Source organism: Suillus discolor (assembly GCF_016758755.1).
Source record: "Suillus discolor strain FC423 chromosome Unknown F5147scaffold_111, whole genome shotgun sequence".
Lineage (NCBI taxonomy): Eukaryota > Fungi > Basidiomycota > Agaricomycetes > Boletales > Suillaceae > Suillus > Suillus discolor.
Genome location: NW_024541358.1, coordinates 98,247 through 125,689, shown reverse-complemented (window position 1 = coordinate 125,689; position 27,443 = coordinate 98,247). Strand labels below are relative to the sequence as shown.

The 27,443-nt window shown below is 47.6% G+C and overlaps 12 protein-coding genes across 12 annotated transcripts; 7 read left to right on the top strand and 5 right to left on the bottom strand.

Annotated features, from left to right (window-relative positions):
• Positions 1-1,269: 1,269 nt before the first annotated feature.
• Positions 1,270-2,047, bottom strand: F5147DRAFT_725944 (uncharacterized protein). The gene has a single exon (XM_041439144.1). The coding sequence runs from the start codon at positions 1,600-1,602 to the stop codon at positions 1,294-1,296; it is 309 nt and encodes a 102-aa protein (XP_041285937.1). The 5' UTR covers positions 1,603-2,047; the 3' UTR covers positions 1,270-1,293.
• Positions 2,048-4,518: 2,471 nt separating this feature from the next.
• F5147DRAFT_643802 (kinase-like protein) lies at positions 4,519-5,600 on the top strand. Its single transcript, XM_041433127.1, has 5 exons — positions 4,519-4,704; positions 4,756-4,786; positions 4,840-4,877; positions 4,931-5,155; positions 5,208-5,600. Exons 1-5 carry the CDS (start codon positions 4,525-4,527, stop codon positions 5,433-5,435), a joined length of 702 nt encoding a protein of 233 aa, XP_041285936.1. The 5' UTR covers positions 4,519-4,524; the 3' UTR covers positions 5,436-5,600.
• A 501-nt stretch (positions 5,601-6,101) lies between these two features.
• On the top strand, positions 6,102-7,278 carry F5147DRAFT_620618 (RNA polymerase III subunit Rpc25-domain-containing protein). Its single transcript, XM_041432612.1, has 6 exons — positions 6,102-6,236; positions 6,290-6,473; positions 6,529-6,615; positions 6,660-6,723; positions 6,772-6,997; positions 7,049-7,278. Exons 1-6 carry the CDS (start codon positions 6,213-6,215, stop codon positions 7,130-7,132), a joined length of 669 nt encoding a protein of 222 aa, XP_041285935.1. The 5' UTR covers positions 6,102-6,212; the 3' UTR covers positions 7,133-7,278.
• Positions 7,279-7,364: 86 nt separating this feature from the next.
• Positions 7,365-8,362, top strand: F5147DRAFT_725930 (uncharacterized protein). Its single transcript, XM_041439143.1, has 3 exons — positions 7,365-7,607; positions 7,657-7,994; positions 8,048-8,362. Exons 1-3 carry the CDS (start codon positions 7,418-7,420, stop codon positions 8,261-8,263), a joined length of 744 nt encoding a protein of 247 aa, XP_041285934.1. The 5' UTR covers positions 7,365-7,417; the 3' UTR covers positions 8,264-8,362.
• Positions 8,363-8,663: 301 nt separating this feature from the next.
• Positions 8,664-9,836, bottom strand: F5147DRAFT_725925 (CAP Gly-rich domain-containing protein; the record flags this gene model as incomplete). The annotated part of the gene is made up of 6 exons (XM_041439142.1): positions 8,664-8,897; positions 8,972-9,056; positions 9,106-9,340; positions 9,399-9,488; positions 9,542-9,668; positions 9,737-9,836. Coding segments are annotated over 6 exons (652 nt in total), but the record flags the coding sequence as incomplete, so codon positions are not given.
• Positions 9,837-9,859: 23 nt separating this feature from the next.
• F5147DRAFT_40584 (uncharacterized protein) lies at positions 9,860-11,481 on the bottom strand. Its single transcript, XM_041429635.1, has 3 exons — positions 11,246-11,481; positions 11,070-11,195; positions 9,860-11,018 (listed from the first exon to the last, which is right to left on the bottom strand). Exons 2-3 carry the CDS (start codon positions 11,118-11,120, stop codon positions 9,897-9,899), a joined length of 1,173 nt encoding a protein of 390 aa, XP_041285932.1. The 5' UTR covers positions 11,121-11,195; positions 11,246-11,481; the 3' UTR covers positions 9,860-9,896.
• A 236-nt stretch (positions 11,482-11,717) lies between these two features.
• Positions 11,718-14,031, top strand: F5147DRAFT_725916 (FAD dependent oxidoreductase-domain-containing protein). The gene is made up of 8 exons (XM_041439141.1): positions 11,718-12,277; positions 12,333-12,347; positions 12,404-12,705; positions 12,763-13,134; positions 13,185-13,400; positions 13,449-13,487; positions 13,539-13,648; positions 13,701-14,031. Exons 1-8 carry the CDS (start codon positions 11,899-11,901, stop codon positions 13,807-13,809), a joined length of 1,542 nt encoding a protein of 513 aa, XP_041285931.1. The 5' UTR covers positions 11,718-11,898; the 3' UTR covers positions 13,810-14,031.
• A 1,679-nt stretch (positions 14,032-15,710) lies between these two features.
• F5147DRAFT_620608 (uncharacterized protein) lies at positions 15,711-17,529 on the top strand. Its single transcript, XM_041432611.1, has 3 exons — positions 15,711-15,882; positions 15,930-16,052; positions 16,111-17,529. The coding sequence occupies exons 2-3, from the start codon at positions 15,981-15,983 to the stop codon at positions 17,410-17,412; spliced, it is 1,374 nt and encodes a 457-aa protein (XP_041285930.1). The 5' UTR covers positions 15,711-15,882; positions 15,930-15,980; the 3' UTR covers positions 17,413-17,529.
• A 1,491-nt stretch (positions 17,530-19,020) lies between these two features.
• On the top strand, positions 19,021-20,529 carry F5147DRAFT_841144 (uncharacterized protein). Its single transcript, XM_041444354.1, has 2 exons — positions 19,021-19,299; positions 19,358-20,529. Exons 1-2 carry the CDS (start codon positions 19,240-19,242, stop codon positions 20,432-20,434), a joined length of 1,137 nt encoding a protein of 378 aa, XP_041285929.1. The 5' UTR covers positions 19,021-19,239; the 3' UTR covers positions 20,435-20,529.
• A 369-nt stretch (positions 20,530-20,898) lies between these two features.
• Positions 20,899-22,443, bottom strand: F5147DRAFT_658414 (uncharacterized protein; the record flags this gene model as incomplete). Its single annotated transcript, XM_041434437.1, has 12 exons — positions 20,899-20,970; positions 21,031-21,037; positions 21,099-21,124; positions 21,185-21,228; positions 21,287-21,397; positions 21,459-21,557; positions 21,615-21,669; positions 21,722-21,798; positions 21,942-21,972; positions 22,026-22,054; positions 22,178-22,210; positions 22,422-22,443. 12 exons carry the CDS (start codon positions 22,441-22,443, stop codon positions 20,899-20,901), a joined length of 606 nt encoding a protein of 201 aa, XP_041285928.1.
• Positions 22,444-23,811: 1,368 nt separating this feature from the next.
• Positions 23,812-26,295, top strand: F5147DRAFT_764560 (cytochrome P450). The gene is made up of 15 exons (XM_041440716.1): positions 23,812-24,190; positions 24,242-24,371; positions 24,424-24,615; positions 24,682-24,827; positions 24,880-24,992; positions 25,047-25,152; positions 25,212-25,225; positions 25,283-25,472; positions 25,525-25,581; positions 25,635-25,659; positions 25,709-25,831; positions 25,883-25,896; positions 25,949-26,080; positions 26,101-26,104; positions 26,134-26,295. Exons 1-15 carry the CDS (start codon positions 24,007-24,009, stop codon positions 26,210-26,212), a joined length of 1,509 nt encoding a protein of 502 aa, XP_041285927.1. The 5' UTR covers positions 23,812-24,006; the 3' UTR covers positions 26,213-26,295.
• A 221-nt stretch (positions 26,296-26,516) lies between these two features.
• On the bottom strand, positions 26,517-27,097 carry F5147DRAFT_587123 (HSP20-like chaperone; the record flags this gene model as incomplete). The annotated part of the gene is made up of 3 exons (XM_041431968.1): positions 26,517-26,615; positions 26,680-26,899; positions 26,955-27,097. The coding sequence occupies 3 exons, from the start codon at positions 27,095-27,097 to the stop codon at positions 26,517-26,519; spliced, it is 462 nt and encodes a 153-aa protein (XP_041285926.1).
• Between the last annotated feature and the right edge of the window lie 346 nt (positions 27,098-27,443).

Below are 27,443 nucleotides of genomic sequence, written 5' to 3'. Positions count from 1 at the left end.
TTTAGGTCCTTATTGCGTCCTAACGCGATATATCGGCTGTGACTAGGAACGACTGTGGTCCTTTCGGAATGGAAACCTAGCAGGAATGAAACACGCAGTTGTACACCACCGCAATGGATTTTCTTTCGTATATTATTTGGCCAAGGGATATAAAATCACAATGATGAGAAAAATGTGCTAAATGTGAGTTTGATGTGGGTATCGAGGAGAATAACCATGCCAAAAACACGGTAATCAAACAAAAGCAAATGAAGTTAAGAATATTCGAAGAGCATTATCGAACCGTTCACGCAATTCTTCCAGACTCCTCATCAACCGCCACTTTGTTCCACAGGTCGTCGTCTCGTACGCGAAATACCATGGAATCATGTGAGCCATGCTGGCTAGTCGAGAATCATCCCGTAGCTATCAGTATCTGTCCTACAAGTCGCTGACCGCAGTCGCTAGGCCCTGCCCAATCTTCAGTATGGCTATCGAGCCAGAGAACGGTACCATATCGTCCGAGAGCAACGAACGATGGAGCAAACAAACGCACTGGAAAGCCTATCCTCTGCATGGAGTGGGCTGCATCAAGTATGGAATGTTGTATAGAGAAGTCTCCCGCCCTGGGACATACGCGGGATTTGGGGAAAGCACGAAATGATGCAACATGTTCACCGGCCAGGGATAGATACTTGCAAATCGAACGACGATGTTGATCGGCGAGGGGCGGTGGGAACGCGCAGCATGCCAGCTGACATGCTTTGACACATTGACGGTCTCTGTAAGCCATTGGAAGGTGTGCTGTGCGAGTGGGTAAGAGATTGGCGCTCCTGGCGTTGCAATGATGTTGGGTCGGGGAATGGTTGGAAGATAAAAATCAGATTAAAAATCCCGTGAAATGAAACCGGGGGACAAACCTTCCGTAGTGCCAGGACGCTTTGGATAGGAAGATGCTGGATTATATCGAAAAGTGTGTCGAGAGGAATAGCAAGGGATGGCGAGTGATCCCATGAGCCAATAGCGATTTCATCCATAGTAGACAGACGTTGCTTTACGGTGGGTCAGATGAGGGATGCTTTGCGGTGATGTGAAAGTGAAGCAAGAATGTATGTAAGAGTAAACAGCTGGAGGCGTGTTTTCAGCTCGATCCGATTAAAACAAACAAGAATTATGTTGGATGAAGTTCGGGTCTGCCAGTTGCAACGTGTAGTAGACTTGGTTTTGGCCTACTGGAGGGTTTAGTGAGAAATATCAATGTGGTAACCGTACAAAACATGTAGGTCATACCTATAGTACGATGGGCAAGCGATGTTAGAATTGTTGGCGGTGGTGATGATGATTACCACCGATGAGCCTACAATGATATGTTTGAACGAATAGAGTTTCGACGGCGAGTCCGAGAGCTTGCGCGATAGTGAGAAAATCGTCTTTAAGCTTGTACGAGGAAAGCGGAGCATCGAAATTTTTTGTTGTTGCATCCTGGTGGATCTTCACTGCCCGAGCACCTTTCTTCTGCGCCTGTTTTATCGCCTCTGCCTCCTTTGAATTTCGGGCAGCATGGTCAGCCTCGAAGGTCGTGCGTAGTTCTGGGTGGGTAACAAATCGAGCCGGTAACCTCATTGACTGATAGTCCTTCTGAGCAGATTTGCCAGTATGAGTGGTTCGGCAGAACAGACTGAAACTCCGCTACGGCAGACTCGACTTAGTGACAGGCAGAGTCCTAAGGCTCCGTGAAAAACCACCCACGGAGTTTTTGACAAGTTTTTAACTCACCCTCACCTTCGAGAGGTTTTTGAGTCTTGACATGTTTTTGACACGCCCAAAAAATGTGTTTTTCCCGGTCATTTTGACATTTTTTTGCTACCATAATGCAAAGGCCCACGTTACAGGCCCTAGCGAAGGCATCGGAACTGCAGTATCCTGTTGTTTAGGCGCCCTGTTTACCCCTTCCACTGACTTCTCTGACAGTAAGTCCAACAATCGAGGAGCATCAAGATGAGCATCCTCGTTACCAGCCTGTACACTCGTATCACAAGACCTGTACATTGGATCACGTTCAATCTCTGGGTCCTCGATCTCTTCCAACCAACCATTCTCCGAGTCCTGAAGCAGCACAGAATTGGGAAACTCAGGACATCGACGACTGCAACAAGACCTTGTGCACGTATGAGCTGCCGTCGCCCAAGTCCCCTGCCACATAATGTACATTACAACAAGCTCGGTGACGCCTTCGTCGAATAGACAGTTTGGGGTGCTCGGTTTCACTTTATTTTCCATGCGATCAAAACTTATATTAAGTAAGTACCAGCCTAAGAATTGAGTGGGGCGAATGACAATAACTTGTGCCTAAACAAGTAGATTTGGTGGACATGAGGCAGCGGATAAAAGCGAACGCTGTGCAATGCACAGGTGCCATGCCGAAGGAGTGTGTTGGGAAATACAAGAAGTTGCGAGCACATCCTGTCAAGCAGTCGATTTGCTCGCTCTTCTCACAAGTTACTAGCTTATACGAGGTAACATCAGACTAATCTGGACTGTCAGTGTCGATGAGTTGATGATCAGCTTCAGCAGGCAAAGTGTACCAGGACCTTTGAACGAGTTAGGCATCCTTCGAAATCACTATCCACGTCAGGCCATAGGATACGAGAAAGCACCACCGACGGTCCTTCGAATACTCTTGCCCATACTACTTTGCTATGCTCTCCGGTAGACCAGCGATGGCTTCTAGATCATCATGGCCCGTTGTGCCAGCAAAAAAATCGACTCTGACACCTGTGTTGACCTTAAAGGGCCACGAAAACATCATTTCATCCATATCCTACTTTCCGGACGGAAAGCGCATAACCAGCGGGTCACGTGATCACACCACTCGTCTATGGGACCTAGGAGCAGGCAAGGAAGTCGAGGAGGCGCGAAATGTTCATGAGCAGGAAGTACGTGCTGTGGGGGTATCAAGGAATGATCAATGGGTTGTCTCTGCAGGTGGAGGGGAGCTCAAAGTCCGCGAGGTTGACACGGGGACCGTGAGAATATTCGAAGGCCACTCAGAGATCCACTGCATCGATATCTCAGGAGACAACACGTTACTAGCTAGCGCGTCCTGGGATGATGGTACAGTGCGGATATGGAGCCTGAAAACAGGCAAACTGATGGCTAATCCATTCGGAAGTATCGACTGGGTGAGCGCAGTTCGATTCTCGCAAGACTGCACGAAGCTCGTAGTCCAGTCAAATGTGGGGAGGCTCCTTCAAGTGTGGGATGTCCAAACACAGAAATTGGATGTTCAGAATCAGATAGGCCTAGGGATAAAAAGGAGCGCAATTTATGCTGCATATGCGCCAATGTTTTGGACTACCAAAGATAAAACTATCGTAACCGCATTCAGCTTTACAGATTTCTCTGCAACAGACTGGGCCAAAATTAAGACAATCTATGAATTTGACGCATCTACGCTGGAGACTATAGGAGCCCCCTTTGAAGGTCACACCGAAACCATCACCGGTCTAGCACTTTCACTCGATTGTGATCTCCTCGCCAGCGCTTCTTATGACGACACCATCAAACTCTGGGCCTTCGAGTCGCGCCAGCTCCTCGCTTCATTCCATGTTATGTTCAGTGCTCGCCATCTTATCCTCTCACCCGACTCGCGCCAATTAGTTTACACCACTGCGTCACTGTTCGGCAACAACATTTACTTATGCAATACTCCCCCTGAGATCCTCGCTAGCATTCAGCCTGTACCACAAGATAGAGTGCGCAGCCAATCCTGAATACTGCCATCGCTTATCTGCTAACATCTTCTTGCAGACCAGTGCTCCTAGAAACTTACCCCTTGGTGATGTACTCATCCCTTTCTTTTGTTCATTTGCACCACTCTATTAACCCCATTTTTGCAGTCTGGCGTGATCTCTCTCACCGCGGATCACTCCATTAGCGAGGCCACATCAAATGCGCAAGAGAGCCTCCCTTCCTCCTCTCTACAACCTCCCATTATTGGTTTCGCTCATCGTCACGCAGAACCCGGATTCTGGACTGACAGGCACATCAGGTCTACAGCAAATCTCCCAAGTACAACAATACCGCCTGTCATAGCTCTTCCCTCTCCATCACAGATATCCACTTCCACAGTAGGTTCACGGCTACCCCAGTTGCCCCCCGACTCTCGCGAGCTCCTTCCCTCCTCTTCCCATACGAATACAGTCTTCTCCGCTCGTAATGATGAGGATCGCGATCTCCCCCTCGAAGCGATGCTCCAAAACCTCACGGGATATGTCACGAAGGACGAGGAATATCCTGTTGCTCGTGGCGGGTTCGGGGAGATCTGGAAATGCACCTGCCACATGAATCGTAGATTAATCAAAGTTTGTTCACTGTCTTTTGTCTGTCTACCTGTCTAAATTAATAATTTGGTAGGTCGCAGTGAAGGCATTGCAAGTGTACGCCGCCGATCAACTTGGTGCCGCAAAGACGAAGAAGATCAAGGTGAGTTTCTTGACAAAAGACTGTGTCTTTTCCTTATGAGCTGCGACTTCGTAGAGGATAATGCGCGAACTCAGAATATGCGCTAACCTCAAGCATCCAAATATTCTACCCGTTTATGGTTATACGCACGGGTTTGGCCCATTTCTAGCGATAGTCAGTCCTTGGGCGGAGAATGGTAACCTATCGGACTATTCGGAGCTCGAGGGCCCGGCTCTTACTCTCGTCAGAAGATTCCGGATCGTAAGTATCCCATTATATTTTATGCAGACCATATATTGATGGCAATCTCAGCTCAGGGATATTATAGCTGGTCTGCAATATCGTACGTGTTAGTTATTCTCGGTCCTTGACCTAGAGTAGTGATATTGTTCACAGTTCATGCCAACAGTGTCATCCATGGTGACTTCACTGGGGTAAGTTCAACCCCTTTTCGTTAATTTTGATTTAATCGAGACGTGAGTTCTAGCCTAATGTGCTGATTCATGGTGATGGCACCGCGTGTGTCGCTGACTTTGGTCTTTCCCTGATGTATTCCGAAGTTATAAGTGCCTCTCAGGCTTCTTGGACATCCACGCTGAAAGGAAACATGCGATGGATGGCTCCTGAGCTGCTCGTTGAGCGGGAGGATGGATCTCAAGTCCGGCCAAGCGAGCAGAGCGACATGTATTCATTTGGCGGTATCATGCTTCAGGTACGTCTGGTTTATTTTGGCCTCTCGTTTATATCACGGGCTGCACTCGTAGGTCCTCACCAACAAAGCACCCTACTATCACCTTACGAATGATGCTGCCATCATTCTCTGCATAGCCAAGTCGCAAACGCCTTCCCGATCTCGTTATCCCGAGCTCCCTGAACGATACTGGCAGTTTATTGAGGAATGTTGGTCTACCGATCCTCGGGACCGCCCATCGACGGAGGGAGCTGATGTGACGATCAGGAATGAATATTACTCGTTGTCGAGATCTCGTTGATTACTGATTTGCATTCAACAAATCTGTTTGCAGTACAACCAACAAAACGAGGCAGAGTAACACGGTACTAGTACCTATACTGCAAATGTAGGCTTACTCCCAACATCTCCTGCAATATGATATGAAAATGCTGTAGTTACTGGTCTACGTCGTGTCCAACGTGTCCAATGCAGTGCCTGTGATTAGTCTGTGCATGCCCCAATTCCCGCCAAACACAGATGGACATCCCAAGCCGGGTTCCCGAGTCGATATCTATAGCTAAATAGTGTGACAATGCTACTTCCGCTACCAGTAGAGTGAGGTTGGCTACACACGGCAAGTCGGTGGATGCCAGCTCCTGACGTGCTTCCGCGTCACCGTGACCTCCGGTCGTTGCACAGAGAAATTGTATTTATTCCAAAAACAGAGGTGACTAGTTGCACCTGACAGGCTATGTTACTGGGATCAAATACTGATATATTTGAGTTTTTGACACCCCAATTTCTGCCCCGAGTTTTTGACCAGTTAATAACATGTCAAAAACTCTAGTGTTAAAAACTCGGGAGTTTTTCACGGAGCCTTAAGGCAGACGCTCTGTCACACCTTGATCTCAATCATTTCTTGACCGATTTCAAAGATTCAACTTCGCAATAGTGTATTACAAGTGTACAATGATATGTGGTCAAGCAGAATATGATTTGAAGTAGAGTTGAGTGAGATATTGCAAAGTGTCCGAACCAGTGGTTGTCCGAAGCCGACAGTATAGAAGAACCTTCGTCTACACAGGCTGCTGAAGCCATGTTTGTCTTATCCATAATCAAAGTGAGCACCACTTCAACAGTCCCATAGCCCACCCAGCATTGATTATCACCTAGGATACCATTGCAATCCTGCCAACAAACTTTGGTGTGCCTTCAGCACAAGCTCTCATTTCAGAAATCAACAAAAAATATGCCAATAGAGTCCTTCACGACGTAGGGCTGTGTATTTGCGTGTTTGACCTGGTAGAAGCGGGCGAAGGTAAAGTGCGATACGGAGATGGGTGTTTATGGTATAAAGGTGCGTGCTTGAATTTTCAGCGAGTCCTGTGGCCGCAACTTATCATCATGAACAGTCAGATTCAGAATGGTCGTTTTTCGACCATTCGCGTCGGAAGTGATCCTCGCTAAAGTGAAGTCATCAGACGAAGACGGCATTCGATGTATGGACGCTGCTTCCTTCTTTCATGAATACTAATTGTACCAGTGAGCGTAGGATTTTTCGACGACATCTATGTACCTCTAGCATATCTACCGCAACCATCTGCCTTGTATGTGCTGTCCACCGTTCCCTCCAAGTTACTCACAGCTGCCTTCAGTGATCCAAATGAGCGTGCTCATTTCTGGCTACCAGACTCGGAAGCAACAACCGCGCACGAGCTTTTAGAGTCTGCAACAGCAGACCGGATGTATATCGATCAGGGAGAAGTAGTACGGGTTCGCGTTGAGGCTGATGAATTTTATGACGACGAACCTGGTCCGCCAAAAGCATCGGAGGGTATTGCAGTAAAACGAGAGGCCCGGCGCGCACCATATAGCATGATTGTGAGTTTTTATGTACGGGCAGCGTGCGCTGGCTAATGATTCTTTCTGTAGTGCTCTATCGCAGAACAGGGACTCGGGCCTGTCCCGTGGTGGAAGAGTGCCCAGCCTGATGGCGATGCTATGGAAGAGGCATAATTTACTTCTTATGTACTAGATGCGTCTAGATACTGTGGGACTCTAATGTTCATGTCCATGTCTCTGAATTTGGTTTCGGCGGGCGTAGTATTCTCTCCTTCTTCACGCTCGGTGTATTGGCTTCAAACGTTGAAACTTCACTCTCACTATTTACTCGGAGTCAACGACCAGATCTCAGTATTTTAACTTGCGGAAGATGCCGATTCGCCAGTACAAATCAGTCACCTGGCACCTTGGAACGGTCAGCTGCAATGAACAATCACGACGACATCCTCAGGTAGAACGATGGCCGTGCATTTATTTGGACCATGTCGAGGGAGGCTTCCAACTGCAGGCGCAGGTCTGCGTACTGTCATTCATTCCCGACTCGCATCTACAATGTCCCAATACCCATTCCCGCATCACCCGCGACCAACTCCGCACCAAATATTTCACCTCTCCCACAGTGCATCTCAAGCTGATATCAAGTCAAGATGTTTGTACACTCGCTCATACTCATCCTGACTTCTGATCGGCATCCGTAGACTATGAACTTGTCCGAGAACACCATCCCGATTCTGCCCATGCGCAACATATCCCTGCTTCAGAACGACACTCTCGCTTTCAATCTATAACTGCTGCGTATGAGGTTCTTACTGGGAAATCTCGCTTACACCTTGGTTCGGGGCTCCGCAGCAGTCCGTCCGATTCCGACATGTATGAAGAGTTAAGACGGCGGAGACGCGCGCACCATAGGAGTGCGGGGATGGACTTCGACCACAATCATTCATTTGGCTTCGCGAGTGGAACTCCCGGGAGGGAATGGACTGCGAGGCCCGATGAGAGATGGAAGGACTGGTCAATAATATTTGTGGGCACTGCGGTATGTCTTCCGATCACTCGTTTATGGCTCCTTTATATGTTTAATCGTTCTAGTGTTTCATCATTGGCATCGCTCCGATATTTTTAAGTCATAGTTCAGATGGGCGTCACAGGAGTGCAGTCCAAAACCTTGCCCAAGCTCGCAGTGAAGCTCAAGAGTACGGGATGGAGCGGCGAAGGGAAATTAGACGGCGTGTACAGGAATACCAGTTGGAGCAAGAGGAGCGCAATGCACGTCGTAGCTGTGATCATCAAGCTGAGAGAAAGTAATCAGGTTGCTGTCGCGAGTATTGAACATAGACAGAATCCGACTGTATCTCTCTTTATTCTTCATTATTATCCACATCAATAAATGGCAGGCACCGGGCGACGTTCAATTTATTCTCACTCCTGATGGTCAAGGAGCGTTCCAGCTGAGCCCCATATCATGGTAAGTACTACAGTTCTCGTCGCTACTAATGTACATCCAGCTCCGAAGGATTTGTAGTTGAGCCCGTCGACATCGATCAAACACGCACGTCGCTCGTCCATGATCGAATCAACAGACAGGAGCTAGAAGTGTTTCTATATTATGGTCACGACAATCGTCTGACTCATTATTCGAAAGGAACTGTTTTCCTCTACACAATGGTAACTCGGTGACCTACACATAGACGGGCACCTGACCAACACACGTACGTCATGTATCATGTCCGCCTCATAATATGACTAGCAAGCATATTTCCAGTGCCGCATCGCCAGAGGTTCGTGCGTGGGACAAGTCCAGATTGCCGAAATATAGAGTCCTGAGAACCGGGGGACAGTGCGTTTTGCTGCCAAGGCTGGCCTGTCCGAGGCATTGGGGTAGGGTGAAGGTTTCAATACACCTTAAGGTCCTAATCATGGGTCTCTAACAACTGTGAATCTTCAGCGGATATATTACAACGAGTACGTCAACACCCATCAAATTTCTTCGTCATCAAAATCGATCTCTTCCACAGGGAAGTCACCGACTGTGACCCTTGCAGGGCGTACGAACACTCCGTAGTTCGGATGACATGTAAAATACTGCACCCCTTTGAGACTATATTTCCAGATGAGTATCGACAAATAATACAAGGGTTCAAACTTACGACCCATCATTCTTGCCCATCGGCTCATCATACTCGACACCGGCCCAAAGTCCAGCAGCAAACTCGGTCTGACCAAAAAACCGAACTGCACCACGCTTATTCAAGCCCGGTTCTGTTGATTCTACCTCGCAGCGTGATCCGATGGGGATGTTTACCGCAGGTTCAGCAGTAGGTTCAGTTGAAGGGGGCGCAAAGCGCCCTACTTTATGCCTTTGCTTGTAAGCCAACACGGGGTCTTTGAAATAAAGAGAATCAGAACCAATAGTAAATAATAAGGAATACTGATTGATCACCGGTTCGTTGTGCGTCCGTCTCGTCGCTGAGCTCGAACTTCTCTACTTGCGATACATCGGAGAGTTGACGCGTAAACGACGCCAACATTGCTTTGTTAAGATTCGAACAGAAAATACCTTGATCGTCTGGAAATCCCGAACACCGTAGTACCCAAGCGGCTTAGCATCATCATCCAGCTGCGCGACGACCTGAGAATCGTCATCACCATTGTGCAACAATATTTTCTGATTCTGAATGGGTCGGATGCCTGTGATGAGCTCTAGTTTCGCCTATATATTGGGTGGTGCACGAATCACGATGATATGCGTGGTTGTCTTTAGTGTTCTGCAAGATGTACTACTGTCAACCCTTGAGCTGCTCGATCGTCACGTTGAGGTCGATCGAGCTCAGAACGGGTATCTGGGGATACGACGAATAATTTGACGATGGATGTCATTCTATAGCGTAGTAATCGTGTGAGCATCATTTCGTCAACTATGTACATAAACTGTCCCAGTCTATTCTAAAAACAAGGAACGCGTAGGATCTATCACTAATTTGAGGGATGGGAAAAGAGTGACATATTCTGCTAGTTGCTGAGGAGTCGTCGTCACTCCACCGCCGAAGATCAAGCTTTCTAGGGGACACTGTGACCGTGTTATCAACGCCTTGAATTCTTTGTGAACCCATCGTCCTATATCGCTAACTTCGACGATGCGTAAATTCGGGAGCGTGACGTCATCGAATAGCCCAAGAAGTCCGAACAAGGCCGAGTTCATAGGTAAAACGCCGGAAATGCGCAAGGATTGAAGTTTGGTGTGCTCCAATTGTCCTGAGGTCTCGATCGCCGCAATGAATACTCCAATCATCGTCAACGACGAAAGATTGGGACAAAGACGGAGCAAGCAGGGTAAGGAAACTAGTCCCACTACTAGAACCTCAAGGTTTGTGAGACCGGCCCATGAGGAAGAATTGAGGCTAGCTGATGTCCGAAAGTCAAGCCACACGTCCAATAACCTGAGACTGCGCATGTTGGGTGGCAAATGCGTGATAGAGTGCTCGATGTGGTCGAGAGCTGGTGCAGGATCAAAACCGTTCGTGTATATAGCCAGCTCCTCGAGTCCGCCGAAGTCCGCCGGCACCAGTGGAAAGGAGCCGGCACCGGAGAATAACCCAACATGCAGTGAGGATATTTGATCGACATATGGCTGGAGCAGGATTTGTAGCTCTGTCCAGTTATTGTTATCACACTCGAGTGTCAACGACAGTTGACGTCCCCGTGATCGCTTGAGGTAGGAGTCATAGCAGAAAGCTCTCTGCTGCCAGTCACCGTGCCCCATTTCCAATCGCAGCCTGCGCCATAAATTCGGCATGTTCACAGCAATCTCCCGCCATCGTCGACATACTGCAGTCAACTGCATGGGGGCTAGATCTGGCGCGGGCGTCCAGTTTGCGTCTTCTGGAATGCAGTAGAGGAAAATTTGAGCGAGGATTTCCGTGGGGAGGCGCCCAATAGGCGATGAAGATCCCTTGGGAGGACCTATGGACTGCACAATCTTGGCCATCTCTTGGACGAGTTGCCAGTAACGATAGTTAACATGGTTTGGGTTTGAGGCCTCACGCATTACTATATGCGACTGCTGAAGTGGATGTTTGTTCAGACGCCAACACCTTCAAAATCAAGTACTCACAAGGCGACGAATGGTACCCGAGATGGCTGATGAATCGGTGTTTGATTGCATATCGACACGAAGGAGGTTGTGATGTTGAAGATGGAGGTCGGAAATGATTCTGACGTTCGGCCAACCATCGCGTCCCTATTTAAACTACGATGCTTCGCAAACCACAGGTCCACAACAAACATAACTTGCTATTGTAGTTTTTCATAGCGGGTCTTGTGTGAAACACCGACCATCCACATCTAGAGACTTTGCATTGTTGCAAAGAGGGTCAGTGCGAACGCCTGTATAATTTGTGGAAGGGGTATCTTGCTCGCCTGTGGCTTCAACATACTTAGTAGTCGGCACTACTAGGCCATCCGGGAATTTTGTAGATGATACCCGAAGTCATATAGCAGCTCTGTGGAGCTGTGACATTTATTTCCCCTTGTTCAGTAGTATTGTGTTTTTAGTTTGATATGTGCGAAGATACTCACAAAATCAGGCTCTGAGTTTCCTCCCCACATTCCTACTGACGTACTAGAATGTACGCACTTAAGGGCCGATTCACTTTACATTCTTGAATCTTAATAATGACGTACCTGAATTTAAACAGAGCCACGCTCTCAGTTGTGCATTCAAAGTTCGAGCGCCTAAGACAATTTTGCTTTTGAGTTGGTTGCCGTGCGACTGCATTCCGTCAATTGCATACATGATGTTTACTAACGCGAAGTAGTAAAAGGTTTGAGGCGAGTGACGTACAAGTTACCGTCACATGATGTTCAACACCTCCGAATGATTCCAGGGCCAGAGCCTGGTCATGTTATCTTATCTTTTGGACTTGAGTGCTTGATTCACGGAAATGAGAGACTGGATGCGGACCTTTCTCGTTTTCTGTGTTCTTCTCGGTTGGTCGATAATGCCTGTTAACCCTCAGATACTCGGTAAGTTAGAACACTCTCAGAAGGTACTCGAGACACCGCCATCGGAACTTCCAACTCCTGCTAAACTCCCATCTCGCAATCCAACCCGCTCCTTCTGGATCGATTCCTCCCCGGACGCAAATCCACTCGCTCGCCAAGGCAGCCAAGATCCTCTGCCTAGCAAGGCAGACGTCTGCATCATCGGGGCTGGTATCACTGGCGTTGGCGTCGCGTACCACCTTATCGAACTCTTGAATAATGCCTCGCTTTCTGTCAAACACCCGCCCAGCATCGTGATACTCGAGGCAAGAGATTTCTGTTAGTCTGTCCCACGCTTATTGTGAGTTTATCGTACTGTACTGACTCGTTTCAGGCTCAGGAGCGACTGGTACGTGAAGTACTACGTGTTTATTTAGTTCCTCGTGCGGAGAATATCGTTTGCAGGAAGGAATGGTGGACATCTTACGCCGGCCGCTTTCCTCGAGTTTGCTCAGCGTCAGGCATTATTCGACACGGTCGAGGCCATCAAGTCATATAAACTCGAACAACACACCGCTTCTCTGCTTGTCAAAATCATAGAGGAGAATGGCTGGGCAAGCGATGTTGACCTAGTAGAAGGTGGACACATAAATCTCTTGTTCACAGAGAAGGAAGCAGAAAACGCGCACAAAGACTTCGATACGGCACGTCAAGCGCAGCTCAATCTAGATGGTGTGGAATGGCTCTCGAGGGAGGAACTCGAGGAGGTGCTTGTTCTCGCTAGTCATAATCTCGATAGTTTGATTCAGCCCGCTCATTACCAGGAATATGGTGCACCTTACTCAGGATTCCGCGAGCCAGGAAATAATGTCTGGCCACTGAAACTAGTCACGAAGCTGTATCAGCATGCTCAAGCACACGCTGGCCAATATGCCTCCCTAAGCTTGCACACTCGAACGCCGGTGACTGCAGTCACACATGAAACGACCGATAATTCATCCACTTATACAGTCGTGACGAACAGGGGTAGCATATCGTGCTCCCGCGTTGTCCATGCCACGAATGCGTACGCCTCTTATCTCCTTCCCTTCCTCGCGGGTCCAGATGGGATTATACCAACTCGGGGACAAGTAATGGCCACCCGTGCTTCTGTCGGTATGGATCAAATCAAGATACCGAGCTGGAGCGGAAACGAAGTAAGCCATTCCATCCTAACCTGTCTTGTCGCGACTAATATCTCTTTTAGGGATTCGCATACTGGTTCCCCCGACCCGTAAAACACGACACTGAAAAACCGTTGATCATCATTGGTGGTGGCCGAGAATCTGTGGGACCCCGATACGAGCTATATGTGGACGATGACTCTGAAACGCACCCTCTCGTTGGGAAGGTGCTTCGCGAGTTCTTACCATCTATATTCGAAGGTAAATATGACCCCCTTTCGGAGCCTGAGATGGAATGGGTAGGTACTCTTTTTACCCGGGTGAAGATATCCCTGACGAGGGTTTAGACTGGCATCATGGGCTACACGAAGACGGGGGATCCGTTTGTACGTCCAAGCGACTTTTGCAACTACTGTGGTTGATGTGTCCCTCGCCAGGTTGGGTCTGTAGCAGACCTACTCGTAGCCGATCCGGAAAGAGAGCTGTATAAGAAACAGTACATCGCCGCAGGATATACCGGTCATGGAATGCCGCGCGCATTTGGATGGTAAGTCTTATATTGTACAGCTGAATCAATTCATAAATGACATGGTTTCCAGTGCCGAAGTCCTTGCGCAAATGATTCTGGCTGAGATTTCTAATCAAGAGTGGAAGAAGCCAGATTGGCTTCCACAGCGTTATCTGACATGGAATAGACGAGTCGAGTAAGATCTTACGGAGCATGACGTTGAGAATATGGAAAGACTAGTTATCAAGGAACTCATTTTCGAGTGCGACAGCACCAACCTCTGTAAATTATGTCCAAGCAGCGAGGGATATCAGGTGTAAGGTCTTCGCAATGATTGGAATTCTACCACGAATTATAGGGTTAGAATTCAATAAGGACTTCGTACAGCGGCTGCCAGTACTCAGCACGTGGCTTCTTTTCCCTTCTACTACTTGCAATGAAGGCGAGTCTGGCGGCGAAGCCGGCCATGAGTAGAAAGCACTCGAAGGTGTTATAGCACTGCTCTCAAGCTTACTCGTGTAGGAATTTCAACGTTGTGAACTTGTCAGGTTTCTAGAACCTGGTCTCCATGAAGAGCCAGTCTGTAGAACCGCGCATTCGTTGCTCGTACCTTACTGGGTACTCGACTCCGGAGTAACATATCAGGATGGTGCAGCTTGACAAAGGCGTCTGGTCTGACATGAAGGAAGATAACTGTCTCACAGCTTCACTTTCCCAGTTGCGAGTCATTCCTTGGTAAAACAGCGAATATTTTCCCTTATCTAAAGTCATTGTTTAACCCTGCACAGAACCTTCACCGACCCAACAACAAACTGTATATTGTGCCGTCAGTCATGGAATCATGAATACGAAGACAGGGATATGACTCACTGTTGCGACGTGTCAGTAACTCTGGCTGCAATTACTCTTCAGCGTTGTACTGACAGGTTCCCTATGAGTATTACAAAGGGTGAGCCATGATGCCGAATGAAACAAACGATCCATACTCACAAGAGGCTGCTTACAAACATAAAAGTTACCGCAGCAATCCGTGGTGTATGTGCATGGCTGGTTTAGGTTGCTGCATGAACTAACACTGGCAGGGAAAGATACTGTCAAAGCAACAATAACAGCGAGGGCGGAGAAATGCATTTCTGATACGCGATCTGATCTCGAATGATGACTCCGAGGTGAGTAGACATGGTGAGATGCAGGCTGGCTTTTATGTCCTACACATAGGAGCGTGACCTTGGCAGTCCGTAGATCAATTTGGCAAAATAGTAATGCCTGGCGAATGGCATGGCGTCACGATGTGAGTCTGTTCATGACCTCATAGTGCTTCAGGGTCATCGGATAAACGACGCAGAATTTAATAAACACGCAACATTAAATGCACCCTAAGTGGCGAAGATGCATAATATGACTGCGTTGTGCACAAGCCAATCGAATAGTGAGTCCACGTGTTGATTACAGTTGAAATACGAATGTTGTCAAATGTAAAGATGCCAGGGTGGCGGCCAATGCAGAAGACACCTCGGGAGATCTAGCCCTCCGTAGAAAGAGTACTTGCCTTGCGTGCTGTATTGCAGCTCGAACTTGCAGGTCGAAGAAGCACTAGACCCGCATTTAGGATGAAGGAAGCCGCGATAGCCATGGGGTCCTAGATATTGTAGGATGTTGCTTGGCCTATCGTTTAGTGAATCGCCGCGGCGGCATAGCGTTGGTGTATATCAAACCATGGTGTTGAGCTCTTCTATGCCGCGGACAAAGGTTACTGGCATGAGTAAACGATAAACATACCTTGTCACCTTACATCATCCACTGTGCCGTCGACCTCTGAGTTTTGTTAGAACTTAGCTAAATACTTGAATGAAGGTCCAAGATGTACGATTCAACAGCTAACCTGACAGGAGTCATCATAAGCAAATCATAGGTGCAAAGTGACTAACTTTGAATTGCGGCATACAGCGTTGATGAATTTGTGTATTTCAAAACCAAACACATCTCCTCTAAGCCGCACGAATTTGGACAAAGGTTACCACGAGTAATACTGACCTTACATCATCCACTGCCTCTGAGTTGTGTTAGAACTCAGCTAAATACTTGAATGAAGGTCCAAGATGTACGATTCAACAGCCAATCTGGCATCATCATAAGCAAATCATAAATGCAAAGTGACTGACCCGGATTTGTTCAAGCTCGCCTTTCACATGTGCACAAGTGGATCGATGATTCAATGCCATGTTGCAGACCTCAAGACCCCATTTATACCTTCGCCACCCTTCGACAGACTCGTGAGCTGCGAGCGTCTATATAACCGAAACCAGCATAACTTATTCAGGCCTCGAATCCAGGTTTTCATTGAACATTTACACTCGCGCTAGCAAGCAACATGCATACCAACTCAAAAGAAAACGTCAATCTCTCGTCGGCCTCGGAGATTATTAGTGCACTGCATATCATCGTAAGTGCTGAAGTTTCAAACAGTGCACTCTTCTGCAAACAATAACCATTCGTTTCAGCTACGTTCGCAAGCAGTGGTTTGTCTATGTGGATGTACAGTATCTGATGTGTTATTGACCATTTACCAGATGCCAGACGTTGAAACACCTTATTCCCAAACTACTTCCCCCAATTCCAACCACTGCGCAGTCGAGCTTAAAGACCAAAGCATTAATGCCATTATCACCCACCGCCAGCAGCAGCTAGATGAAACTTTGCACGACATCTCAAGTTTGGAAACAGTCATCGACAAAATCAACAATCTTCACCGACAACTGACCGAACAGAAGGAAAAGCTCATCTCGTCCATCGCGTTGCACAAGCGACTCATATCACCTATTTGGCACTTGCCAACTGAAGTCTTATCCCATATTTTCGTTCACTGTCTCCCAGAAGACAAGTATTTGTCGCCTGCATCGAAGCTGGCCCCCGTTCTGTTGACCAGAATATGTCGTCGATGGAGGGAGGTTGCTGTAGGCACGCCTAGCTTGTGGGACAGGCTAGATGTGCCATACGACCTCAGAAGAAAGCGGGAACTTCCCTTCTGCCTTGACGTATGGCTCAAGCGATCACGAGGACGTCTGCTCTCGTTGGCACTCACCTGTTGCTTTAGCTCCACCATGATTGAGCTACGACGCCTCCTTCAACCTTACATACATCAAATCTCATCATTCTCTATCTGTTGTCGCGTGATTTCTGACAAATTTGACCCCTTATTCGAAGGCCTCACCGCACTCCAGGAGCTAATAGTCAATAGGCCGCTTACTGAACAATGTTTCTCACTACTGCCACCCACTCTCCGCAGTTTCAAGGTCACAGCACCATATTCTGAGCTCAAGTTCTTTCCTTCGTGTGAGCCCGTATGGGCTAACCTGACAAATGTCGAGATCCCCATACATCGCCCGGATACAATCCTCCGCTTGCTGCAGCTATGTCCCAACCTCTGCTCGTTAGCGATCCGCCTAGGATTCGATAGAACTGAAATCTTTCAACCACTCGTGCATGTCCGAATTCAATCCCTACACATCATCGTCGATGTCATTCAATACTCGCATCATCTACTCGGCAATATTGATGACTCTACCCCGAACCCTTTACCTGGCTTTCTCGATGCTCTCTCACTCCCGAGTTTACGCACACTTGAAATTTACGGTGTATCATGGCCTCATCAGGAGTTCAAGTCATTCGTGACACGGTCAAATTGTCCCCTGGAGACGGTGGTTTTGGGCGCTGAAGCGGTGATGAGACACGAGCAGCGAGCGGAGTGCATTGCTCTTATTCCTTCTCTTGAAGTTGTAGTATCACAATCTGAAGAGTCTTGATCGAAATCCTTTACACAAGGTTTTGTTGTTACCCACTGTTTCAATACGATCTCAAATTTCATCGGATATTTATTTCTTCGCAGTTTTATACAAGTGTTACACTATGCTTCTCATCACGATAACACCATTTCCTATAGCAGCTGTTTGACACTTGCGTTCAGCCTCGAGGCCTCACGTTCCGAACAGTACCACTACTACCTTGAGAGTAGCAGATATCCGAAGAGCGATAATGGGCATATCATAGGCCTGCCATGTGTTCCGAACTGTTCCGAATCTATATCTTCCGGATGGCTGTGCATCGTACAGTTTGATTCAAACCTAGTACTTCTGCCTCTTGTAACCTGTAAGGTCCGTCCAGCCTCTACGACATTCCTAGTCGAAGTCCCAGTTTTTGTACACCAACCGAGTGCCAATTTGGTCCCCGCATACGGTGCCTCCGAGTCTTTCACAACTCTGATTTTATCCACGCCATAACGTGAACCGCCCCGTCACATCGCCGGTCTTTGCAAATAACAGGAAGGGATTACTTTGATAGTAGTCTACGTCATGGGTTTCTCTTGGTCATCAAATTTAGGAAAGGGCAACGATCTATGAGAGAACGTCCGATTTCCGCCCGGGATGAGCCTCTGCATAATCTGCATTTCATTCGGTGAGCGCTCCGCGCATCTTGTTATCACGCGCTGACAAGCCATATACCGCACAGTGGAGCTCGCCGATGGATGGTTTGCGTCAACGATCGCAACCAAGGGCCTACTTACAATCAACTATCGATAGACTCACTCGATGGGACCCAGATGGTTTTTTGAAGTGGGATGCTGCGGTTCATACTTCGCCGCCAGACGAAGACAAACCCTCTCAAATTTATGTTTCGATTGTCTTTGCGACGTGCCTGCCTGCCTGATAAACGTCACAATAAACACAGATTTACCCACACCAAACTTCAATTCTTACGCTTCACTTGTAAAAGTGGCTATAGGTTGCACGGGTCCACGTGGCGATGATCCAAGCTGTTTGATCCATATATATACCTCAACATCCCTTCAATCAATATGTGCATTGTACCCTGAATTCTTCGACCCATCACATTTGCTTCTCGGATCATAGCCATGGCTGAGACAGTGGCATTACTAGAACGACGACCAGTATGCTTACTCTTCTGAGGAAGCACATCGTCAGCTGTTCAATGTCAACTCGGAGCTCAGAGACACTCGTCAAGTCGCTTTGTATTAATTTCACTTTTTGATATTCAGTCGGTGTTCTAGTTCCCACTAATATTGGAACAGGAAAATGAGGATGGCATACTGTTCACAACTTAAACAAGAACGTGACTGTTGAGGTTTAGGTGTGTCATTACTAAGATTCAAGAATCAACAGTGAAAGAGATGTGATTGACGAAAAGGGAATCAACTGTTCAATGCGTACGGCAGGAGTGTGGAGAGTCGAAGCCTAATTTTCGTGAGTATCTTCACGCCCATCAAACCAAAAACTCAAAACTCGAAACTACAATAGGGCGAAATAAAGGTCACAACTTCGATAACCATGAGTCGTGGTCCACATCGGAAGATGCCGACCAAGTGTGTCGAAATCACCGGCAAGGTCACCCTCCACAGATTCCACAAGCGCTCGCATTGACTCCCTTTGCAACAATGCAAGGTCTCCAGATGTGGATGGCTGGTGTTTTACATAGGACCTGCTATGGGGAAACTACAATAGCAAAGCGTCTTCGTTGTGGACGTGTGGCGTTTTGATTTAAATAGGGACGCGACGGTCGACAGAACTTCCGCTTTCAATCTGCATCTCCAACAACCAAACCTCTCTCGCGTTAATATGCAAACATCCCACTCAAACGTCCATTCATCAGCAGGCTCACATATTCTACAGAACATCGTAAGTGCTTGCATTGGAGGTGTTGGCATCTGAATATAATAATAAACATTCGCTTCAGCAGGGGCATGTAGTCGGGCAACAGGTCACAAACCAACACGGTGTCAGCTATCGTCACCAGCAGCTCGTCGAAGACAAGGTCACGATTATGCACTTGCCCACGGAAATCCTCGCCCAAATTTTCCTGTGCTGCATCCCAGAAGACAGTGACCGGACGCCCGCGCCACATCTGGATCCCAGGCTCTTGACCACAGTATGTCGACGATGGCGGGAGATCGCATTGGACATGCCGAGTCTATGGCGCAAGCTGCGATTGGAAGTCGGGCGCGGTAACTGGCAGCAGAGAGCTTTCTGCTATGACACTTACCTCAAGCGATCACGAGGACGTCAGCTGTCGTTGACACTCGAGTGTCATAACGATGACGGGAAAGAGCTACGAAGCCTGCTCCAGCCATACGTCAATCAAATTTCGTCTCTGTCTTTTGGGTTATCCTTCGGTGCCAGCTCCTGTCCAGTGGTGGCGGCGGACTTTGGGGGACTTGAGAAACTGGTTATGTACACGACGGGTTCTAATCCTGCACTAACTATCGCCCACTCGGTCGCCCACTCTATCACGCAACTGCCACCCAGCATGCGCACTCTCAAGTTAACGGACCTATGGCTTGACCTCAAAATGTTATCTGGTTTCAATCCTCTCGCATGGGTCAATCTCACGAATCTCGAGATCGTGGTAGACGCACTAAATTGCTTCCCCTGCTTGCTCCGCCTGTGTCCCAACCTCTCGTCATTGACGATAATTGGAATGTTTTCGTCGGTGATCGAGACCCCGGAAGAATTGCCGCACTCCAAACTTCAATCCTTGCGCATATCTGGCGATTTGCATCTGGACTGGATGGGAAGTCTCGTGTTATTCGATTTCATCACTCTCCCCAATCTACGCGCGATCGAGGCTCGCGATGTAGGACCATGGCCTCATGAGGCGTTCAAGGGATTTTTGACACGATCACGGTGTCCCCTCGAGAGTTTGATTTTTGGCGGTGGAGTAATAACTACGCGTCAGCAGCTAGAAGAATACGGTACCCTTTTTCCTTCCCTCTCAGTAGTAACAGATCCTATGCGTTGCTCGTTTTACTTTTAACTTGGATAGACTCGGACAGTCGTTTTGTACTACGTAGTTGATGACATGATGATAACGAGATTATGCTGTAGCCCATACTTACCCTTCGCCAACCCTTCAATAGAATATGTTTGTGAGTCATGATACACGAGTTGTGAAATGGGCAGGCGTCTAACCGAAACCAAACATGACTCATTCAGCCCGCGTTCCAGTCTCGCATTTTGAATAGTAGCACTACTACCTTGGCAGTAACGGATATATATATACCTTCTAATTGTATGCATGAAGACCTAGGGGAATCAAAGGGGAATGACCATAATCTGCGCCCGCAGGGCCTCTCTGATTACATATGAGCTCTGTGATTTCGTGTTATAATATTTGTGTATGTGACATAAATGCATTATCATGTAAAGTCAAGTACGTCCCACCCCAACCAGTCATCTACTAGTCCAAATCTCGCGACAGATAAACTACACGATAAGTCATTACACCATAAGGTCTGCAGGTGACATGTCGAACATAGAAGTGCATATGACGGCATCAGAGTCGCGCATGTGCTGGTCGATATGCCAGAGATGGAGGTGCATGCGCGTGGCGAGGATTCGAAGGATACATACCTGAAGGCTGAAAGTGTTTGGGATGTTATCAGTAGCAGGAATTCGTAGCAGAAGTTGGAGGTACATACTCTTCCAGGACGATGTAGTATGCGGACTGTGTGCGCGGAATATCAACGACTCGATCACATTGATGCGTAGCAAGAAGAGTACGCACATTGGGAAATAGCACTGGCATGATGACATTTATGGCAGAAAAAACTTTCGGGACGACAATCATCACCAATGAGCGCAGAAATATGCATGAGTACGGACTCACGGAGACCGCATGTATAGTAGAATATGTTATGCTTCACAAGGGCGGCGTACAGATGGCCCTTTGACGACCGCCAGCTCTGTATGACACGTATGAGTGTGAGGGATACTAATCCTGGGGCAAGCATCAGTCAGCGTGTGTGTGCAATTCGTCATCCCAGCTCTCGGAAACACACCCAGTTGAAACACAAATAAGAAAATAAACAACATCAAGTATAAGACACCGCTCGGGCTCCAGGAGCAGCCTTGGATGCCTGGTATCGTACTAGTCGTGACTGTGAAAGTGGAGTGAATATGTGCCAACAGTAATGGGGGAAGGTGAGATCACAGACTATTTGAGGTGGCAATAATGGTAAAACGAATGCCAACGGATGTTACGACCATAACCTGACTGATTCATCAACCATGAACACTAGTGTGTTGAGGGCATGGGACTCACGAAAGCAGTGGACAGCAGGCCTAAGAGTACGATTCTATTGTTGTCCCAGAGCGCATATGTTCTGAGCGCAAAGAAACCTTGAATAGGATGAGGAATACGCATATGTCGTGTAAGAAGAAGAAATACTTTCAGAGAAAGTGAGTGATATCTGGCTGACAACTATGAAAGGAAAGAGCAGCACTCGACAAGGAAGTGTATGGAGTATGTACCGTGCACGTACATGAGTAAATGTTGATTAATATCCTACATTTCTGACGAAATCATGCAGTGAGCATCAGTCGAAGTCCGCTGTACATCCACATACATTGGTGTTTTCGGTCGGGGTGAGGTTCACTGAAACACAACATGTCAGTTTATTATTGGGAAGATTATACTGGAGCTCATCAACGCACAACATAGGTACATGGTGATGAGAAAAAAGGGGAGATATCGTGTAATGATGTAAAGGACTTTTACTTTGGTCCAGCGCGACCGACGTAGAAACTCCCACTTTGAACAGTGTTCAATATTCAACCCGAGGTGTATAACGACACGAGTTATTACCTCTTCGTGAAAGGAACAAGCATATTCATAGATCTGGATAAACGAGCTTAACAGCGGACGGGACTCGGAAGAGTCGGGATAAGCCTACCCAGAACGCTGTTATCGACACTGAGTTGTCAAGTTAGAACGAGGAAGAGGCATGCTAGAAAGCACGTACTGTATAGGTACTGGTGGGACATGGTATATTATCTCTCCTTCGTGTTAAGAAAGCAACGCACCGTTAATTGCTGCAGCCTCATGACCGCTGCAAGATCGACTGCCGAATACATCATTTGATAAGTGAAGAAGCAGGGTTCTCGCATACACGTCACGCACCTTCTTATCCATGCGGGAACCCAACCCGATCGGGGCGTAAATATTGGGGACAGCATTCGAGTGGCAGGCTAGACTCGATGATCGTGATGGGGCAATTGCTCACAGGTTGCACTAGCAGACAATTATGCTTGGAACATAATCACCTTAGGGAGACCTATTTTTATATTCCGGAAGGAAACGGCCGAAATTGGTCGACAGAGATCGTTTATCGTATGGTTCCAGAGTAGCATCAGAGAATATGTCATCCTCAACGATATTGCATGCATTCTAGGGGAAACAGCGCCGCTAGAAGCAGTGTCGGGAGCAGTGTTGTTACTAACCCGCTAGAAAGGATGGCTAAACGAATCTGCCGTTGAGGTAGCAGTTCAAAGGGTGAATGTACCAGAAGTTATTTGGCGTTCAAAAGAGATACCTCACCCAAGATCATTTCTGATTGAATGACATTGTACTAGATAAACGATGGCATCTGGATCAGTGAGTAGATGAGAATCAGTAAATAAATCCCTTCCGAGAGTATAATAGATGCCTACGATAGAGTATGACATGATGGGTGAGGTCTCGAGGGCTATCCGGGTACTGCCCAGTACACGCGGACGGAACGTGGGAGTCTGGGACGAATGGTATGGTGGTAGAATAGCTTCACCTACAGATCAGAGCTTGCTAAAGATGGGTATCCATGCGTACCTCGGGCCCCGGGTGTAGTAACTTAAACCCCAAAGCAGACTCTCTACTATTCTGGTGTCAAAATCAAGCTCGATGAGGCATGATCGTTTCAACTTTGAATAGGTAGCAGGCAGTGCGGCTGTGGGACGACCTAGTCCTCGTGTTGTCGGAGCCTGTCAATATGCCACCAATTGATGCAACTATTCCAAACATTTGTGTGCAGCGCCGCACAGCACGGCTAGTTGTCACCTCTGTTAACCTCGGTCTTCCACGCCGAGGAGCATTGTAACCCACCTTAGAGTGCACTGTCTTCGGCACCCGAGTAGTCACTAGTCACCAATGAATACACGCAGTCACAAAAGAATGGTGTCTGTCCTAGAGTCTTGAAAATAAGTAGCGTGCTAAAGCAGAGCAGTCTGACGCAGTGGACGGGAGCAATACCAATGATTAGATTATAGGTGAGTGTTTCTCAGCTGTACGACATGATGTAGCTACATGTCGTTTCACCAGAAGTCTATCGACTGCTGGAATTCGCTAGCTCACAATTTGAAGCACTACAAAACGGAGAACGTCACCCAGCGGCTGCTCTGGGGCTTCGGGCGGAGTTTAAACGCTGCTCGATAATCCCAAGATAGCGCGGGTACTATGTAGACTCATCAGGCTGAACTATCAGTTTTTCACGCGAAGGCAGCAAGCTGCCGATATGACAAGACGAACTAACTTCAAATTGCAGCATGCCTTATGCTCGACTATAATCCCTTCCTATGCTCTTCACTCTAGGGATATCGTGCATTATTGCCCTGGTTGTCGCTTTGGGTCTGTCTCGCAGACGTGTCTACCCTTTACCTCTGCTACCCGGCCCTCGGCCCATACCATTTCTGGGTAACGCGCTGCAATTGAATACTAAACGTCCTTGGCTCACATATACTGCATGGGGAAAGACATATGGTTAGTAGCTCTTTTCCAAGCTCCTGGATTCAACTTCATGCCTGATCGTAGGAAAAATCATCCACTCCCGCATACTTGGGATCGACATGATCATCATAAACTCCGAAACCATCGCCCAGGAGTTGCTGGAAAAGCGTTCTGCGAATTACTCCACCCGTCCCGTTGTTCGCACCAACAAATTGTACGTATTGCCGGTCTTCATTCAATTTGTTCTTCATCCGCTGCCGATGCAGAGCTGGACTGGATTTCAATTCTGTGATGCTTCCGTATGGGGAGACCTTACGACAACATCGCAAGATCTACCATCAAGTCCTTAGGGCCGAAGTTTCAATCTCGTACCACGAGATATACTCTCGCCATGCAAATGAACTAGTCATTGATCTCTTAGGTGCCACTAGTGACCTACTGCGGCAACACACTGAAGCGTTCGTACCTAATCCAAGGATGTCGTTGTGACGTATGGTCCAGTTGACGATCAATCCTTGTAACAGATACTCGGGATCCGTAATCATGACCGTGACATACGGACATCTCACTCATGAAAGCTCATTTCTTTCCCGTGCGCACGAACTCCTTGATATCGGCAAACAGATTACCACTCCCGAGAAGGCTGCCATGTTCACAGCCTTTCCTTTCCGTGAGTGCCTCTGTCGACGACATCATCTTGAACATTCAGCATGAGGTTGCAGTCGAAAAGTTGCCTTTTTGGTGCTTTGGTGGAGCATTTGCCCTGATGGGACATTGTAGAGAATTATGTCATCAACTTTTGAATGAGCCCTTTAATGAAGTGAAGGCACAGATAGTACGTTCGCACGGACTTATGGATGGAAATTCTGCCTAATCAGTTTGCATGAAGGCAGATGGTACTGCTTCGCGCTCATTAGTCACTGACTTTCTCAGTCAAGCTCACGACGACACTGACGAAGACATGATGAAGGCTGTTGCGTTGACGGGATACGTAGGTCAGAGTTTGTTTTTATCAGGACAGAGTTCATTCATTGACGAGAAGACGGCATCTTAGCTGGCATGGAGTCCGTGAGTTGCTACTTGAGCACTTGAAACAGTTCTGATTCTTACTTCGTTGTCTCGCAGACTGCATCCGTATTGCAGACATTCCTGCTGGCTATGATGCTCTATCCTGAGGTCCAATCCCATGCTCGTGCAGAAATTGACCAGGCTGTGAGGCATGACAACATGCCGTGCCTTGATGACAGGGCGTCACTGCCCTACCTTGATGCCATTCTCCGCGAGGTCCTGAGATGGAATCCTCCCGGCCCCCTAGGTTATTCGGTGGTAATATAGCTTTGTGTTTGCATGGCTGACCTCTTACACAGGAATCGCACATGCGACATCAAATGATGATGTTTACGATGGGTACTTTATACCCAAAGGTTCGAAGTCGTACGAGTCAGAGTTATCGTTGACTCATATGTAGTTCGATCAGGTGCAATAGTAATGGTTAATCAGTGGTATGTCAGGCTAGAGTGCATGTAATGGGTTGAGCTGAGCATTGCTCAGGGCACTGTCTCGAGATGAAGACATATTTCCCGATGCATCACGCTTCGATCCTAGCCGCCATCTGACCGTCGATGGGAAGCTGAAGAACCCTTTCGTCAACCATTTTGCCTTTGGTCATGGCAGGTGAATTTTTCAACCTTACTATCATCTTCAATCATCCACTGACCCATGCAGGCGTATTTGTCCTGGTAGGCTGATTCATGGCTGATTTGGCAGTGTTGTGACAAATGCCTTTGGCAGGTCGTTGGTTTGCAGAGAACGGTCTGTGGAGCGCAGCTGCTGCTATACTCGCCGTCTTGCGCATCGATCATGCCAAAGACTCAAACGGAGACAGGATTGAGGTGAAGCCAGAGTTCACCACTGGTTTACTTACGTAGGTGACCCAGTATGTATTCAATAACCTGCGACTGACTCTGCCGAAGACGCCCTGAACCATTTCACTACTCGTTTGAAGTCGTGAACACAACAAGAGAGGCACACATCCGAGCGATGATGAATTCGTAGACTTAGTTTGTACTCGAGGTGGTCTGACATGATATAGCGCAAAGTGCACTGGATGGCACAGTTTTATGGCCTCTGTTTTTGTCCGTCTCTGATGAACAAGAGAATTGCTTTTGAATACATAATGTTTCAATGGCGTCCACTTGGTAGCATGACTAAAATACTTCGATCCAAAAAAAAGATCAGGTGAGCCCGGTAACCACTGTTGTACATATACTACACTATTACTTTTACACCTTTGTTACACCTTCGCACTACGCTAATGATACAAATTTGATAATGGGTGGGGCTAAGCAAATCCACCGCGTTACGCGATCGCAATTCGCTGGGGTTGCTGGTCCGGTCCAGCCTTCGGGAAGGACACAGTAAGCACTCCATTCTCCATCTTTGCGTGGACATCCTCAGCCTGGAGGGTACAATAACTGTCAGCACCGGATCGCTACAAGGAATCCACATGTTAGTGTGCTCACCTTGATTCCCTGAGGAATTTGAAGGGTCCTGGAGAATTTGCCATAAGAGCGCTCCTGCACCACATAGCTGCCCTTGTTGTGATTATCCGAGCATTTCGACTCTCCGGATATTGTCAGGCGATTTCCATGGACCTCGACATTGACATCCTGTTGTTTGATGCCAGGAAGTTCAAATGTCGCCGTGACTGTCTTGGTCTCAGCGTTCTCGTGTAGATCCATTCTGTGTTGATACGAGTCAACGACATAACTTACATTGAGATTTAGATTATGCTTACCTAGGGAATGCCCGATCACGGCGTTGAGTCAAGGTAGTATTACCCTCGATGGTAGGGGAGGGGTGGAAACGAGCATTGAAAGCATCGTCAAATAGCTTGTCGAACTCGGTGAATGGATCGTAGAATGTGCGCACTAGAGACATGATTAAGTGCAGAAATAGTAGATGTCGAGAGAAGGTGTTTTGTTAGTTATTATTGATTGAAGTTGGAGGAGTTTGCTGAAGTCTGAGCGACTCTAACCAGCATTTATATACATGTCCGTGACAATATATAACGAACGTCTGTAATGTCCACGATGATACGAGTGTCTTCTAGAAGTTACCCGGTATTTGGTTGAATGGCGATTGACGACATTCTGTAATATTCGAGATTGATTCCGAATTGAGAAGCCGTTAGTAAGGCGTCGAGTTCCTTGTCCTGTTTGCATGTATTTTGTTTATTACTAGAAAGGAAAGTTGAACTCTCCCAAGTTCCAACGTAGTCCCACTA